Source organism: Molothrus aeneus, chromosome 2 (genome assembly GCF_037042795.1).
Source record: "Molothrus aeneus isolate 106 chromosome 2, BPBGC_Maene_1.0, whole genome shotgun sequence".
NCBI classification, from domain to species: domain Eukaryota; kingdom Metazoa; phylum Chordata; class Aves; order Passeriformes; family Icteridae; genus Molothrus; species Molothrus aeneus.
Window position 1 is genome coordinate 49,603,249 of NC_089647.1, and position 18,202 is coordinate 49,621,450.

At 34.1% G+C, this 18,202-nt stretch overlaps 1 protein-coding gene across 5 annotated transcripts in view; it reads left to right on the forward strand.

Moving 5' to 3' along the window:
• The window catches only part of NBEA (neurobeachin), a 458,842-nt gene that overhangs the window by 186,949 nt on the left and 253,691 nt on the right, over window positions 1-18,202 (forward strand). For all 5 annotated transcript variants that reach the window (XM_066544903.1, XM_066544904.1, XM_066544902.1 and 2 more), the window contains 2 exons: window positions 3,753-3,879; window positions 4,536-4,663. In XM_066544903.1, the coding sequence (XP_066401000.1) occupies window positions 3,753-3,879; window positions 4,536-4,663 (255 nt within the window). The remainder of the gene's footprint in view (window positions 1-3,752; window positions 3,880-4,535; window positions 4,664-18,202) is intronic.

Sequence of the window (18,202 nt, forward strand, 5' to 3'; positions counted from 1 at the left end):
TAAGTGTTGTTTAGAATTGAAATGAGCTAACTTTTCTAGTGCTCTGCAGTTGAGGATGTTTATATGATACTTACCAATTAATCCCTCCTTATGTATCAAAGAAAGTAGACGCAAGTAGCTACTTAACAAGCATATTGTAGATTGTAGAGGGTGAATATTTTGGACAATTACTATTTTTCAGTGAAAATTATGCTCTTTTTGGAAAGTTTTTTTAGTAAGAAACAACTTAATTTAACTGAATTCATGCCTTATCAGTAGTTGTTTCTTGTGACCTATAGAAGGAGGACTAGACCTCCTTTTAAAATTATTTTTAATACTAGTAATGGGATTCTCTATCATGAAGGAGCCTGTTGACAGTGGAGACTGGTTTCCATTGAGAAAGGAATCCTTACTGAGAGTAATGGATATTTAACTTAAACTCCTTTGAAGTATCTGGCTATAGTATTTTTTCTTTCTAAAAAAAGCAAAAGCACTTGAGAGAAAAGCTCTCTTCAAGGATATCACAACTTTAGTCAAGGGTTGAGGACATGAAAATCTCTCTAGGGTTGCAGGAAACAGAAGGGGATGCTTTTGGCATCCTTCTGCTTTATGGAGTAATATGAGCTCAATTTTTTGTTCTTTCCTTTTGCATATTACCTTTAATACCTGGTAATAGAACTTTGATTTTGTTAAGGATAAAAAAAAAAAGAACCTAAAATCTAACTTTTCTGAGGCAGGTGGGAGGAATGAATACTCTGAATAATGTTATTACTTCTCTCAACAGTCCATTTGTGTAGCCAGGTCTGTTAATCTTGAATGGATTTCCTTTTAGGTATTCTTATGTCGTGCAAAAAATATCTTGCACTGGAAACCTTGTTTTCCAAATGATACTGAATAGTAGTAAGCTTTTCAGTCTTCTTACTCATTAAATATCTGAACTATTTTGGCTGGGATGTGGTAGCCCTTGTTTGTAAGTAATTGCATTTTAAAAATCAGTTATTTCCCTAATACTGTTCTTAGTAGAGAGCAGTATTGCAGATGCCATGGTACATGTCTGGATTAAAGGCTCCTTTTTTTGACAGATCTTACTGTTTCTTTTTTTTATTTATGAAATTGTTTTTGATCCTAATCTATGGATTAGCTTGATTAAATGAAAAGTACTGATTTAATGGAATTTCAGCAAGTGTGAGGTTTAATTAGAACTATATATGTACTGAATTCTGTAGAAAAGCATTATATGAAGATTCAAATTTTTTAAGATTTAAGTTTTATATCAACATTTTAGAAATGCTAAACATATTAATGACTGTTTAAAAAAGTAGTATTCCATTGAAAATATTTAAAGAAATATTAGATTAAAATGCTCATTTTGCCATTTTTAATTAAACTACACCTATGATAGTCAAAACAGTGACTCATGGATGTCAGTTTTTGAGACATATAGACTATCTAAAAACATTCTACTTTATATACTTTTAATCTATTAAATATCTATGTTATTAATTATTTTAAAGTAGTGCATAGAATTTAATTGAACAGCACCATTTTTTAAATATTTTCCATGATAGAAAGGAAACAGAATGCAATTTCTTAGAAACACTAGATGTCCCCCCAAACCTATTTACAGTTGTTTTTACAGTATGTCACAGGTACTCTAGAAATACATATAGAAATAGTTATATCTATGTGATGGGTAGCACAATCCATAAGGTATATTCTGTGCTGGGCTTATGTGAAAGTTGTTTTTTTCAGTTATTCATGGGTTATAGTTGGTGTTTACATTCCATCTGCCATCACTGTAACAGTCTATGTCATGTCATGACTTAATGAGATGTATGTTACTAAAGTCCTTTAGTGCTGTGAATTCATCTTTGTGGAAATAGGTTTTCCTCCTTCATCTTTTTATGAAAGAAACTGGCTTTATAGTTTCTTAGACTGGATTTCTATAATTCATATCCTGATTCTTACTTCCATGTTAATACAATGGTTCTAGATCTGTTTGATCTTCTGGAAGCCTAGCTGGTTGAACAACTTAGCAACTGCATTTTTAAACAAGCTTCATGAAGAAAATTTCATTTTGGAAGGAAAAGGGAATAAACCGTAAAAATATGTATATAGGAATTAAACAAGTGAATAAGTACACAAATGCACACATAGAGACATATATATACATATATGTGAAGGCTTAATCTTTCTTAAGATATCTTATTCTCAATTAAGTTGCTGTGATTACTCTGTTGAGAGAGATAGCCTACCTTATACTTTTGTGTTTCTCAGTGTGTTTGGGTAAATTTTGAATTTATATTTAATCCAAGTCAGATCACGCAGTGTAAACCACAATCCATCTACCAATCCTATTATTAAAAAAACTTCCTAAATCGGTTCCTAATCTAAATCCTGAACCTCACCATCTACTTTAGTGTCAGCAAGCCCAGTAAATCCTGCTTGCATTTTGATAGTGTTTTGAATTTAAATATTCTTAAATTATCTAGTCATAATTCCAATCTTTACCTTCTTTTACCAATAAAAAATAGCTAAAGTAAAAGTAAAAAAAAAATCATTCCTGCTGCCAGAGTATTTTTCACACTTACCAGCATTCAACTTCTACTTCACTGCTGGCTGGCTGTTTGAGCAGTTAAGAAACCATTAATGCTTTGTAGATCTCTGCAGGAAACGGAAAAATAATATCATGTGTAATGCAAAGGACGTTGATGTACCTACTGCTAAAACTGAACAGAAACAAGGAGTTAACAATTATAATTTTTGAAAATGGCCAGGATAAAGTCATTGATCTCTAAACTGGGGTTCTTCCGCCTTCATTGCTAACTAGGATAAATCTTGTTGCCTGCCAGCCTCTTCTCTGGTAGCATTGCAGTCCCTCAGGCTTTGAACTCCAAGTCCAAGACTGTTTGTAGCTACCTCTCTTGCAGTGGTGTGTTGCAGAAGGACTGTGCAGAACAGGGACAGCATTTATCACAGCACTCTCACTGTTCATGGCCTCTCTGAGCCCTTGCTGGTTTGCTTCAGAGAGGCTGAACTCACAGCACTGTTTCCAGCAAACATGATAGATTGGCATTCAGAGTCTAAGTTTAGCCCTTAGCTCTGACCCAGATCACTTAAAGTATAAATGTATGCTCTGTGTGCACAGTTTTTTTTTTTTTTTCTGGGCAGCTGTTCACAACCCATTGAAATGACACCCCCACTGTCCTTCTTATTTTTGAGATCTTACAATTCTCCTTGACTCAAGGAAAGAAACAGAAAAATTGTCATTAGAGTCTAAATACTCCTCAGACACCAATTTCCCCCATTTCTTACTGAAGCAATGTATATTTTCTATCTTCCCTGTCATTTTTTAATTTATGTTTTAGTTTCTGCCTGTAGTTGCAACTGGGCAGATAAAAATGCATATATAAATATATTTTAAGAAATATTTAAAATTTTATTCTCAAGCTCATATTAACTACACCTTTATTTTGGAAAGATCTTGCTTTACAGTATGATGTAAAATTATTTTCAACTTTGGAATATAGTTTGGGAATAGTGGAAATGAGGTAAGGATTTATTTTGCCTGATTTTCAATAGATTTCATGCTTATTATTTTTATACCAGTAAAGTTAAGGTATTGATTTTTTTATAACCACATAGAAAGGTTTTCACTATTTTAAAATAAATAACATTATTTCCCTACTTAGAAGTAGGTTAATAATACAAGGACTATTTTAAAAGTTTTGTTTCATAAGACTGAACTAAGGTTTGTGTTTTTTGGGGGACAGGTGCAGTAGACTCAGGATCTTCTTCTTCCTCTTCGTCATCCAGCTTTGTGAATGGTGCTACCAGCAAAAATCTGCCAGCTGTCCAAACTGTTGCTCCAATGCCAGAGGATTCAGCTGAAAACATGAGGTACACAAGTTCTATCTTTTAATATTAATTATAATTTCTCTTTTCAAATTTTTCTAAAATAAAATAACTCATTTAATGTGCATTACTGTAGTTATATGTGTGCTACAGTGTATGTAATTTTTGGGTACCAAGGATGTGTTTGCTAAAATAACACTTCTCTGAAAAGTCTGAGTTTTTCAACTGAAGGGTCTACCTTGTTTAAATTATGCCAGACACTAAAACTTCATTGAAGTATTTTTTCAGTTGGCTGGTTTATTTTCTTTATTCAATAATGATAGTACATATTGGAAAGTAAGAAGTTTATAAATGGAGCACTAGGCGATGGAAGAAGACACTCAACCCCTCCTGAACAAACAAAGGTTTGTGTTAAACTGGAGAGGAAAAAACCAGACTTGTATTTGAAAAGGATAATAACAATTTTACTTGTTCTGGAGTACTCTGCAAATACTGTGGAATTTATGAGGCTGACATACTGCTTACTCTGACATGACATTTCCATTTACTTAAAGCCATTTAAAAACTGTAAAGTTTGATCAAATTATGATCATCCTCTTTTCTAAAGAAGCTTACAGAAACTTTTAAAACAGGTGTGATTTGACATAATTTAGCTTCTATTGTGAAGTTTTCTTACAATCATGGTCTCTTTTTTTTCACAGTATCACTGCAAAGCTTGAAAGAGCTTTAGAAAAGGTGGCCCCTCTCCTGCGAGAAATTTTTGTTGATTTTGCCCCTTTCCTATCTCGAACATTATTGGGTAGCCATGGACAAGAGCTGTTGATTGAAGGTACTGTTCTGTCATGAGATTATATTATTTTAACTATTATTCATTTGATATGAACAATTTTTTATTTTCACTAGACTTCATATAACTATTTTTGACAAAATAATTAATCAGTTCTTAATACATTGTGATTTCAGTTCTTTGCAGTTAATTTCATTTCAAGTTAAAAATGATAGCTTTTATATCCTTTTATTCCCCTGAGATGCTGTGTAATGATACATCCTGTCACAAAATAATCTCCATAGTTCGCCTTTCTGTCTTCAGATTAATTCAGTGCTTCAGCCTGACTTTGAGAAAGTAGTGAAAATGCAATTAAAAAGTGTAAACTACTCCCACAGAAGAAAGTAAAAAGAAGACCATGCTCTAACATTGTATCTGTATTTGGTAGGACTGTTTTTTCCTCAGGCAGGTCAATTCACAAAGGTACATAAAGAGGGGGAAAAAAACTGCTAAATTTTAAAGAAAAGTATCCTTGACCACTTTCAAGGATTTTTATGGGGTTTATGTGCTATCTTCACCACTTCATAGTTAGAAAATTTGCCTCACAAATGAGGCAGGGATTAATGCAGAAGTTATAGACAGCATGCAAATATGACAAGCTCATGAAGAAAGTAATGAATCAGTACTAGTGCAGCTAAAATAGTGAAGGGGGAATTTGCATCAACATGCACAGGTCATGTATTCAGACAAATATATTCAGCCAAGTAAACTTTTTCCTTTCAGGATTCTTCTGACACGCAGTATTGCTGTTAATTGAGAGGAAAAAGTCTCATTCTGACAAGGCTTATAGTATGGAAAGATCTACACAGAAAAAAACAGCTTTGTGTTTAAATTCCAAACCCCCTTCTATTATACATGTGTTTTACCTAAATGTTCGTGTGCAGTTTTTCCTATGGTAATTCCATGATTACATCTCACAGTGTTGGCTCTTGTTACTAGAAATATTTACATCTTGTAACTGAAATTTTCTACAACCTTCTTTTCTTTCATCTTCTTATTGTTTAATAATATTATTGTTGAATAATACCGAGGAATGGTATAGTAGTAGCTTAGAGTACTCAGAAGCTTCAGGTATTGTTTATTGTTAATTTTATAGCTTGTGATTAAGTTGCACTTCTCACTTAATGACACCAAAATTAATGGTCTGAGATTCACGTTACGATGACTAAGATAATTTATGGGCTACATTTTAAGTCTCTTATTTCAGTGAAATTGGTCGCAAAATTTGTAGCAGTATTATCCTTTTCCATTTGGCAATTGATTAATTGCAGAATAACTTTTATAAACGATCACTAAAATTGTCTTGGTTCTCCTGAGTTCTTTAACTGATTTTAAAAATTCTTCATTGATGTCATTCTGCTTTTGTATTTTTGTCAGATCTGTAGCATGAACAAGGCTATAACAGTTCCCAGGATATGACAAAGACTGAAATGCTAGAGGTCACAGGAATCTCACAACTATACAGCCATATTTAATCTCACTATTTATCCATAGAGAAAAGTTTTGTTGAATTGTTTTTGGCATATAGCATTTTTCTGATAACTGCTTGGAGTGTCATTTCATATTTTGCCCCTCTTTTGCTCCCTATCTATGACTTAGCCACCCAATTCGAAATCAGAAAACATTGGTCACAAACCAAATACTGAATTCCAAAACAAGCAATGTCCTCTACATCATTTTTCTTTAATTTTATATCTCACCTTCTCTTCAATCAGTCTCTCATTCCTGATTTCTAAAAACCAGTCCTTTCTTCCCAAGATATTGAAATAGAAATCTGGGAAGTAAAAACATCCAAGCACACCATAGATTTTTACATTGTGAGACTTGAATTTTTCTTTTCCACCTCTGAAATACTTGGGCTTTTTTTCTTCTTAACGGAGGATTCAGAATTGCTTTTATAGTCATTGTGTACTTCTGATCTTTTATCTCTTAATTGCCTCCATGAGACCCTTTTTCTCAACTAAACTGAATTCTTGCCTCGTAAAGATGCCTTTGAAAGAGAATTCCAAATTCTCTCTTATTCTGATACCTGATTTATTTTGAGAAGTTTTCTGTCATTCCTTACTGAAAGCCAGGGGTAATCTTGAAGTATTTGAAAGTGATATCCGGGTAACGACTCAAAGAAAGAGGGATTTAGGGGTGTTATTCAGGATATAAGAGTGCGTACAATTCCTGTGGGGCTTTGATAATAGAAATTTGGTGGGGTTTTTTTTGCTTTTTTTTTTTACTGCAAGTCGTAATTAACTTGACACTTATATATGCAGTGGTTTGCTTTGTTACTTTATCTGTAAAGGTTTTAGTTATAAGAATCAAAAAGGAGCAAATAAACTTTAAGTCTTAAGCACTTGTCTGTTTTTTAAATTGATCACCGTAAAAATATCTGTTGTGTTCTATGAAGGATGTACTTTCAAGTTTAAGATAACCTTTTCTTCTTCGCTCTTTTTCAAAACCTCCTCATGGTATGAAGTTTCTCCCCTATCACATTTTGGTAAAATCAGAGTACTGTAAGACATCCTTGATGCCGTGTGCTTTTTCCTGAGGCTCTTTCTAGTGCGTGCTTGTAAGAAATGCTAAATGATTTTCAGATTTGGTGAGAATGTACACAGACTTGTAGCTGACTGCATACTGAAAAGCACAAAACAAAAGGAAGCGGAAAACAAAATTAATTTTAAAACTTCTAAACCAGGTTAATCATACAAATTTTCCTGAATATCTGATGCTTTATGATAGCTGTTGTCAATATATTTTTGGAAATGTGAATACAGCTTAGGTATGATTTCACCTTTGTGTTGTAGTGCAGCTGCCTCAAATCTTTGTTGAAAAATCTTGAAGTCATATCCTTTTCCATCAGGCTTTATCATCATTCTGTCCTATGGGAGACTGGTTGATCTATTGTTTGAGTAAATTATGCTTAATGTCTTAGGGCCTTCTTAACTTTTGAGTGGAGTTGAAATGAACAGGCTGCAATGATCTTTGGTCAGTCTAGACCAAAAACTTTGGCCACTAATACTTGAAATTATTCATTTCTCTTGCTCTGGTAAATTCCTAAATGTGACTGGTAACAGAGGAACCCATCAGGTAGTAATCTGACATTGCACAATATATTTATCGGTAAAATTCCTCGTCTATTTGCTCTACTAAAATTACTAAATTACTAATTACTGAAATAGTTATACTGAAATAGTTATTTGCTCCTATCTCTAAAACCAATTCTTTCTTCAAAGGTATCTTACACTCCATTGAATTTCAAATGTTTCATCAACTTCTCAGAATATTTTATGAGAAGAAAATATTGTCAGTGATAGGTTAAAAGGGGCCTTTTTGCATTTGAATACAAATAGCTTCAAACAGAGTATACCAGAACCAGCCCAACACTGCTGTGGTTTGTCAACTAAGGTTCTTCCAATGCCTCCAAGAACAGAAGTTGCAAAGGTTAAAATTGTCTGTACAGAATCTAATTGGAAACAAACATGCAATACGTGTAGGCCACGTATTTGAGCTTAGCAGAGCTCATTGTGGAGTTCCATTTAACACTTGCACAGATATGTTTTCGCTAACTAGTTTCCATATGGTCTGCAAATTCCCTCCATGTAAAGTGCATGACAACATTCTAGCTTTTAGGTGAAAATGTTACAGGCAAGTGTAATCTGATCTGTGGCTGAAAGAAAAGCTATATCCTCTTTTTGTCAAGCACAGATGGCTAAAAGTATTTCCACTAGGGCTATTCTTGGAGTGTCTGGAACTGTAAGAATAGATCCACGACTGAAACACAGTCACATAGAATGCTTTCCCTTCTCTTGAGTGAGGTACCAAAGAAACTTCACTGATGCTTTTACTTTGCAGTGTCACTAGCTGGGTAGAAGGTCAGCCAGGTAGCCCTTCTCCAAAGGATCTCTGATGAATTCCTTGCTGTGCATTTGATATCTTTCTGATACAGGCACAATTAAAGTCAGATGACAGAGAGAATGTTTTTGCGCTGATAGAAGCAGGATCTGTTTTTCCTCATTAACTCACCACATGGCTCTATGAAAATATTCAGTAGAGGTGGTGATGGACTAGCTTTGTATCATGTTTGACAGGAGGTTTCTTGAAACAATTGAAAAATTGCCCAAAACATTCCTTTGGAAACCACAGATAAAACTTGGGTGCTAAATGACACTATTCTAAAAGCTCCCCAAGACCCCAAGTGTGACATCAGACATCACTGTGGCATCTACCGATACTGGCACAATTAGTTTCTGATTTTCTTGAATAATACTGAATGTTTTATTAGGAAAAGCAGACAACCATTTTCCTTTCGATACTATGATAATCTGGAAATCCCTTATACTTTCTGGGGAAAATTTACTTTTTTGAAGCTTAACATGCCCCTTGAGTTTCTCTTAGAAACTTTTCAGGACCTTTGTATTACTGTGTTCAGGACCACAGATGCTGCAAAGCAGAAAAATGCTTGTTCCTGCAGAACTTTTTTCCCTGTACATTTTATTCTCTCATTCTTTTATCTCACTCTGCCACATCCAAAACATTTTCATTTGTATGTCCAGGCATGCTTTCTTCCAGCTTAACTAAAAATAAAGTAATTGCCCTACCAGTATGTAGGACAGCATTTAGCCAACATTTTGAACAAAATAAATAATTTAATTAATATTAGCAAGTAAGAGGGGAAAGGAATAAATAAATAATTTTATGATTTTAAAATTTGTATTAACTCAAATTAACAGCTAGTAAATAAAGCTTTAAGCTATTTATGGTGCTGAAATTTCTATAATCCGATATTTTGTCTCCTTTTGCTATTTTTATTAGCAGTCTTTTTTATAGTGTTGAATTGTTCCTGGCAAAACTAAGTGCTAAGGTGAAGATATAACAAAGGCATTGCATTGGAGAGATATATTGAATCACTTTCTGGACTAACCAAAACTCAAGAAAAAGCCAGATTTCAACATAGCCAGATGCTGAGTCCAACTTCTAGGAGCAAAGAACAGACTTATACCCATCCTAAGGATCCAAGGTGATGGGGACAAAGTCATGCAAAGAATGGAGGGATTGCCAAAATAATTGGGATGTTTGGCTCCCTTGGCTCATTGCTGAGACAGCAAAGACTTGTCCAGTGCCTTGGAAGAACAGATGAGTGATTTCATTTCTATGCATAAATTTGGTTAAACTCCCACTATCTTGTTCCATAGTCAGCGCTTCAAGAATGATGCACACAGTGCAGAGGTATGAAGTACTAGGTTAGGAGCTTGATATGTTCAATGTATCAAAAAGACATAAAAAGAAGTTAAATACTACAGGAAGCTTTAGAGTTTCCATCAAGAGAATGCCTGAGGAGGGTAAATATGATTGGAAAACTATAATAGCGCTTACCCTCAATTATTGCAATTGATGCTACTCGTAGTCATTATAACTATTTCAAAACTTTTTTCTAAATGTAGTCATCAATCCAACTTCTCAAGAGGAAAAATGTCATGTATTTGCTGGATGCTTTTGGAACTTCTTTGTGACTTTTGAGCATGTGAATCACCATTTTCTCTGTGCCACATCATGGAAGGAAGAATAGTCTGCATTAACCTTAATTTGCTTTAACATCATCATGACTGCATTTGTTCACATGGTGATAGACAGGTGTACTTCAATGTCAGCTAGCCACCTGCAGAAATCAGTAAAAAAATCAGTGTGCTTTTTCCCTGCTCTGCAGTTGATTGCATCTTAACTGTAGATGCAGTCAAGAATATGTCATTTTCCCTTGAGGCATCAAAGATGGTCAGTGCTTATGCCACTTTATGAAATAAGCCTTTCTTCTGATTTTTTTATATGTGTGATCATGTGTATATATATATATATAAATTGATTTCCATTTTTTGTAGAAGTTCTTTAATCATTACCTTGAAGGTTATTTTAGTATGAGACGTTTTCTCTGCATAATGAATTTATGTCTTTTCAGGGAAGCCTCATGTAAGCTCATGCCAGCTCTAGCTGTGTCTCAGATTTCAGAGATCTCTTGCAATTATATGACTGCATAGCTATATATGTACTTTAATCTTATTTTTTTGAGAACATGAAACTTATGTGATTGTTGTGATTGTACTAAGTGAGGAGGATCAGCCTTTTAGTTTCTTGATAACTTTTCAATGTGTTGGCCAGTTTAACAGAGGTTGCTTAAAAGATGTTATTTTTGCACAATATTCCCAAATATAAACATCTGTTTACAAAAAATATCCCCTCTCTTGGGTTAGGATGTTTCTTACTCACCCTCAATATTTTCTCTGCACTATTATTTGAGGTATGCCATGATTGTTTAGTAAAGGAATGGAAAACTGAATAATAACTCAAAATAATCACAGCTGATTCATTTGTAATATACTGTATAATATACTCTGTTGAAACAATAGTGTGGGCATTGCAGCATAAGGAGCAGGAAAGCAATTGATAAAGCAGGACTGTGGGAGCAGTAGGAACTCAGCCTTATTAGACATCAGGGAATCCCTGCTGGACATCAAGGGGATTGTTAAAACTTTCAGCGGAGGGGTCAGGCCAGTGTCATTTGCAATAGGTGTCTCACTGGACATGATCACTCTGCTCAGTAAGGACGAGGAACCTTCTGCATTATTTGGTTGTACTGGGTCAGGAACTCTAAGTTGATTTTCAAAGCTAAGTTCATAATGTACTTTTTTGCTGTGCCACATGCCACTCCTTCCTTTCCTTGTGCCCAAACTGACTAAGTGTACCTTCTTCTCTATCTAGGAAGAGGTGATACTGCATGTTTAACACAGTGCAGTTAAATCCAGTGAATTTCCTGACCCAATCCTCTGTAAGACAGTTTTTCTGAATTTGTGGTAGTAGGATTCCTATTCATAGATTACTTTTTGTCTTCACTATGAAGATTTGCAGAAAGATCCCAGAAAAAATTACACTACTGTCTGAAATTCATAGAAAATGAGGTTGGAATAATAATGATTTATAGATAATGCTTTTCTTCAGTAAGTTAAAGTTTTTGTTTTTCTTTTTAGCTTTAAGAATTTCTGTAAGCAATTTGCAAGATTAGGTTTTTACCATGAAGAAAACCATAGGTCATTTCGAAACAGGGCATTAAATCCTCCAGCAGATAGAATTTAAAATACTGCTGCTGCTTGAAAAGCTACTTGCACACATTTTAACCCATTCATAAGGAGGAAAAAGAGAAAGTTCATGAATTTCAAACTGATGTGCAATTATAGGCATGTCAGAAATTTGTTTTAAGAAGTTCTCTGTCTAGGGTTGGTTTTATTAGTTCCTAGTATCTGGCTGAAAGGCTCCACAGTGTGCTCATGTTTCTGCACACATTTTGGGACTGATCATGGGTTTTACTAAAAAATATCAATAAGTCAGGCACACATGAAGACAGAAAACAACACCAGTTTTCCAGAAGACTGTTTGGTAGGAACAAAGAAATGCTGAAGGACTAAATGTATATTCAAATTTGCCTATTTATTTACACTTACTCCAGAGAGTCAAGGTTCAAAGTTTTGCAACTTACAAAGTTTCTTTAGAAGTAGGTTACTATTGACAAGACAGATGCCAATTCAGACAGCTGAAGTGCGGATGCCACAAAAGTCTCTCTTATTTACCCACATTGGAATCTTCAAACTATAATGACCCCAACACAAGTTACAGAACATTTTTCTTCACATAATATTCCTTTATGACATCTTTAAAGGGATATCATTGCAAACACCAAAAGAGGATACACATTCATTCAATTTTGATTTAACTCTTGATTTACTGAAGTTCCTGTGTGCAGAACTATGTTCTGAGCAGATGTTTAACATGGCAGGAAACATTATAGATCAGAGATCCAGATAGCAACTAGGAAATGCATAGCATCTGGCACCTTTTTGAAAGTAAACCTGCCAATAATTAATTACACATATGAGCCACTCTATCCCTGTCTAATGAGTTGGACACTTACTAAGATGTATTAGACTGTGGAACAGAGGTTAACTGCTCATGCCCTCTCCTCTGTCTCTGACTTGTGTGGTCCCAGTGTAACTTAAGGGTAGAAATTGTTGTTGGCACTCAGATTTTATGTCATTCATTAGATTATCATTATTACATTGATTAATAATCAAGATGTCTTTACATTCCAAAATGTAAAGAATTCCCATTAGACAGAAATTAGGGTTCTTCTGTTGCTTTGACAATGGAGGGAAAAAAATGACTGAAATTGTGAGACTAATTGTAACGTTTAGTTAGGAGAGTGCAGATGTAAAAAATTAGTAAATATGTACCTTCAGGAAAGCAAAAGCTGGTAACAATATACAGTCAGGTTTAATGGAAGGAAACTCTGAAAGTTATCCTTGAAAATATAGAGGCCACTAGATGTTTGAAGTTACTAAATTACTGTTGAAAGTGCTATCATAACACTTATGATACTTATGTTACTTATCATAACACTTTATTATTACAAAGTGAAGAGCACCAATTACAATTTTTCAAAGCACATAATGAAATGCACAAAATATTGTAGCCTTTAAAGAGTAAGAAAAGGAGATAATTGTTTGTGATCCCTGGGTCCCATTTACTTCAGCAGTATTAGCCACTTTCTCATAAATTTCTTTTTCAAGCTGGTAGCCTGTAGTCCATTTGGAAGCCAAAAGGCCTAGAAAGGACTGGTCTTTTTGCCTTAGAATTCTATAAAAATACCCTCCCTGATGTCCATCTCCCTATTACCCTCCTTGATAGTCCATCTTTTTTGTAATCCAGTTCTGTCTCTTTTCTTGCTTTAACTTCCAGCTTTACTGGGAAATATTTTTTCTAGTGAATTTTCCTACTAACCTACTAAAAAAAAAAGAGTAGTAAGAGACCTATTTAAAGTTATTTCAAGGAAAGAATTTTTCAAATATTCTGGAGAAAGTTCTTAACATGTGCAGGCACTGCTGTAATACAGCCTGTAGGTGGACTCATCATATCAACTATACAGCAGTGCTGAATGGTAACACTGGACTAAGTTGTACAACTTTTTTTTTTTTAGAACAGCCACCTTTTCCCCCCTTATTATTTTCTCCTCTACTGTCCAGGTCCAAAGAAAAACGAGGTGGTATGCCAAAATGGTATTCAGTATCTACAGGATGTTCATGCTGTGACTGAAGCTCTCCACAGGCAGAGGTTCTTTGGTTCTTATTCCACTTAATTCATCATTCAGAACTCAGCAGGGGACTCTGCCTGATTTTGGACTTGAAACAGTTAGGCTGGTATTTGCCCCAGCCCTTGTCCTCTGAAGGCTTAAAAATGGAATCAATCTACTTTATTACACCAGCAGTGTTTTCCAGAGAACTACCTAACTCTGACAATCTATAGGGTGCAAATAACATCTCTGTATCAGATGCCCTGAAAGATGTATTTCTCATGAGACATAGTAAAATAATTCTTTTCCATGTAGTCTGTGTTCTATGACCAGGTTATTTACAAAATTATTCTCATTTAGGGCTGGTCACAGTTTTTCCATTTATATTCTTAACCTTCTGTCTACTTATCACCTGTTCTATGACCCAGCCTGAAACTTTTAATTAGTGACCAAATTTACAAAGTTTCCTTATTGGTCCTGATGATTTAAAGGCACTTCTTCAGTTCATTCTTTTAGATATGGATTTACTTGTTTCCTTGCCTTCAAGGTTTAAAAAAAGAATCTTGCACAAAAACTATAGACTCAATTATTTGAAAAACCACTGCACCTGAATTTTAAAAAATATCTGTTTATAGATCATTTTTTGATTGGAAAAAAAAGTTAATTATAGTATAAACAATAATGAACCCTCTAGCTTGATTTACCTAGATATTAACAGATTCCCTACATAACCTGGGATTATTTTTGCAAGAACTAAGGTTACAATATCTTTACTGTGTTCGGTGCAACTTTATGTTAAATTTTACCTCCTTCAAAAAAAGATCCTCAGATCTGCTAAACATCTATTCTCTTATATTGTATTTTTTGTCTGATGGTGTGTGGAATTTTATGATTCAGTCTTTTTATACTTCTTGTCTGTGGAGATTTTCTTGCAATGAGAAAACCTCATGCTGAAAGAACTTGTCAGACAACAGAGACAGTTGTGATATGTCAAATTAAGATGGCAAAGTGATGTCAAAGCAGGTCTAGAGAGAGCCCATAACAATGTTACTGTCAAGTAAATAAAGAAAACTGAAACACAAGAAATACAAGTTATTTCAAGAGATCTCTGACTGCGGAGGGTTTTTTGTGTTTTGAGAGACACTGTTTCAGAATGATTATCTCTTGTCAGTAGGGCTTCAGGACAGAAGCGAGATCTGATGGCAGCCAACTAAGGTCAGCAAAGTTCAGCTTGGAGATTTTTATTTTCCTTTTCTTGTTATCAAATTCTCAGGAAACATTTATATTTATACAAAAATTGGTTTTCCTACTCAGGAGATCACATCTACTTAAAATAAGGGTCATCTTGGTCACCTTGGAAATTTAGGAAGCTGCATGAGCTCTGAGGTTTTCTTATACTCCCTATTTGTAGCTGTGCTGGTTCACTCAGTGTGGCTCCAATATTGCTAAAGGGAAGAAATATAAGTAAGGAGGATCAGTAGGAGTAAGTGGTTTTATTGCTGGGCAGCTTAACCTTTTCTCACCATCCTTTTTTGTCATTCACCAGGGACATATTTCAGTTTTGTCATGTCCCCCTAATAATAGGAAAGAATGTAACAAGGAGCTAGTCGAAAATAATAGGAAGAAGAAAGCAAAAATTAATTCCTGTGTTTATTGTAAGAGGAGAGAAGCAAAAAGGAATAAGCTCATAAAATAGGGCATCAAATAGGAATAAGTTATAGACTGAAGCAGAGAAAAAGTTGATAAACTTTAGGAGTAAAAATAAAGCTTCATACCTAAGGAAAATACAGCATTGAGTAACACCTTTCCAGGGAAATCCTGATATTCTAGAGGCTGTTATTTGGGATCATACCTATGATGTATCTTTTCCAGGATGTCCCTTTTGACAACCTTAGAAAGACTTGGAAAAGGTTCTTGAGATGAGCAGAAAGCACCATTGTTGTAGTAAAAGTATAAAATATAAACATTTACTTGTGTTAGTGAGTGAAATTAATATCTATTTCTTCTTGTATAGTTTGAAAATAATTTATTACTGAAGTAATACTTGCAAAATGTATTTCCTCTAACTCAGATTTGGGAGTAGGTGAAAGACAGGAAAAAAGAGAAAGGAGAGGTAGATGTTTCTTCATTTCAATAAGACGACCTCTTTTTTTCATGTATTAAATATATGGCAACTTCTTTGGTATCACTTGTTTCTATTTAGTAATTTTTCTACAAATTTAATTACAAAATTTGCAACTCTCTTGGGAAAGGAATGCCAGGAAAATACAAAAAAATACATGACAAAACTTCAAAAATATTTTAAATTGTCACATTTTAAATTAATTTTTAAATGTCTTTATCAATAAATGCTTTTCTTACTTCCTTACATTGAAATGAAATGTTCCTGGCAGCAGCTAAGTTAGAAATTTTTTGACAATTGTGAGCCACTTATTTGAATAATATCTTAGTATGAAGAGGGAAATTAGAAGACTTTCAGGATAATATTTGAATTCTCACAGTGGACAATTTGGTTTTGGAGGAAAAATCTGGAATGCTTTTCATTGAGATTCTTTCTAGATAAAAAAGTGTTTGGGATTTTCTGGAACCTGTAATTATTGGAGTTTTCCAGGCTTCTGCTGAAAAAAAAAGTTTATAACTTACTCAAGTCTACCTGAAAATGAAGTACATTTTGACAGAAAAGCAATAATTCCACTTTACAGACCTTTTCAAGATTGGAGATATTTTAGTTAGATCAACTGCAGTGCAGTGTGATCATTGATTTGGGTGTTTTTACCTGTAGTCTAGAAGAGGAGGAAATACATTAAATTTACAAAAAAAATCCTAGTAAATATGTGTTATACCATTAAAAAATTCTTAACTTAATAGGGAATTGTTTTCTTATAATTAATATTTGTGTTGAATTATTTTATATAAAAATAATATTTTTGTCTCTTTTTTTGTTAATGCTGATTAGAACAATTTCTCAATTGATGCATGATAGATTGATGTAAATTTTAGATCTGTTGTGTTATAGAAGTTGGATAATAATTTGGATAACCAAATTATTTCACTATCCCACAATATTTGAAAATATTTGGAAGATTTTTAGAAAGAGTTCTGTCTGAAGAAACTGTTTTAAGAGAATGACATACAAATGCTTATATTAAGTAAATTCCAATGGAGCATTGGACAAATAAAAATTTACCACAGGCATTAAATGTAAAACGGAATCAGTTTTGAAAATCTTCTGCAGTATATTAAACTGAACAGTGGTAGTGGATTTCATTTTATAGATTAAGTGGTCTCTTTTTCACTTGATGAATGAGAATTTGTGCATCCCATTACACTAAATGAAAATTGTCTGAAAATCCACAGGTTAGCATAAGGCTGGACTCTTCAGAGTAGTGTGGCACTAGCATCAGTTTTGTCAACATCATTGCAGCTCTTGGGATTACTGGACAAAAGTCTGTAATTTTAAAAACTAAATCATCTATGTGCTGTAATAAATCCCCTCTCTGTGGGTACACTCTCAGGGGTTTTTGCCATTCTGTGATTCCATCTGGATGTTTTCCAGTCCATATTTAGATTCCTTTTTAGTAACTGCAATGGTGAAGAAATTTAGGTTTTCTCACTTTAATAAAATTATTCAAGAAACTGTTACATACCATTCTTACTCTTTTAAATATTGCCCCAATATTAAGGTCTGTTTTGTTTTACAGATCTGACTAAAAGGGCTGACCCATTTGAGTTGTGTTGGGACAGGTTAAAATCTGGGGGATTTTTTTGACCTATCACTGTTTATTTGAGATGTTTCTCCTAAGATGTCCATTCTAAAGATTTATGATAAAATTTTATGGGTATTCCATTTGATAACCTGGATGATACCTTTCCTAGATTTCCAGTACCAGATAAAAAGACAATTGCTTGTAATATGCAGTATCTTTCACCATAACCAAAAAATCCTTTAAGAATTGTAACTGTTTTGATCAACTAAAAAACACAGAGTCAAATTCACATTCACTGCATTTTTCTGTATCACTCTTCTGTTCTGTAAAGGAGATTTGCCCGTACAAAGAATGTCTGGAGTACTAATACAGCCATCCTTCATGGTCCCTAGAGTTGGCGATAATGTCAGTCAAGGCTGCTGAAGGAATTGTTAAATCCATAGCCCTGACTTAGTTATTTTTGTGAGTTGTGTCTTTGGAATAGTGTTTTCTTTCATCTAGTAAAAGCAAAGTTATAATTATTTTGCAACATGGCTGTGATTTCCATCTGCAGACTTTTTTCAAATCCTGAATATTTCCCAGCCTTTGCTTTTCATAAGGACCATTAGTGTAATTTAAATGCCTACAAAATATGTGACATATGTATGGTTCTAAAATCAATTTTGAGTGTAATCTTGCAAAGCTTTGCATTCTGTTTAATACATAGCTTCCCCCTGCCTCCCCAATAATTGCTTG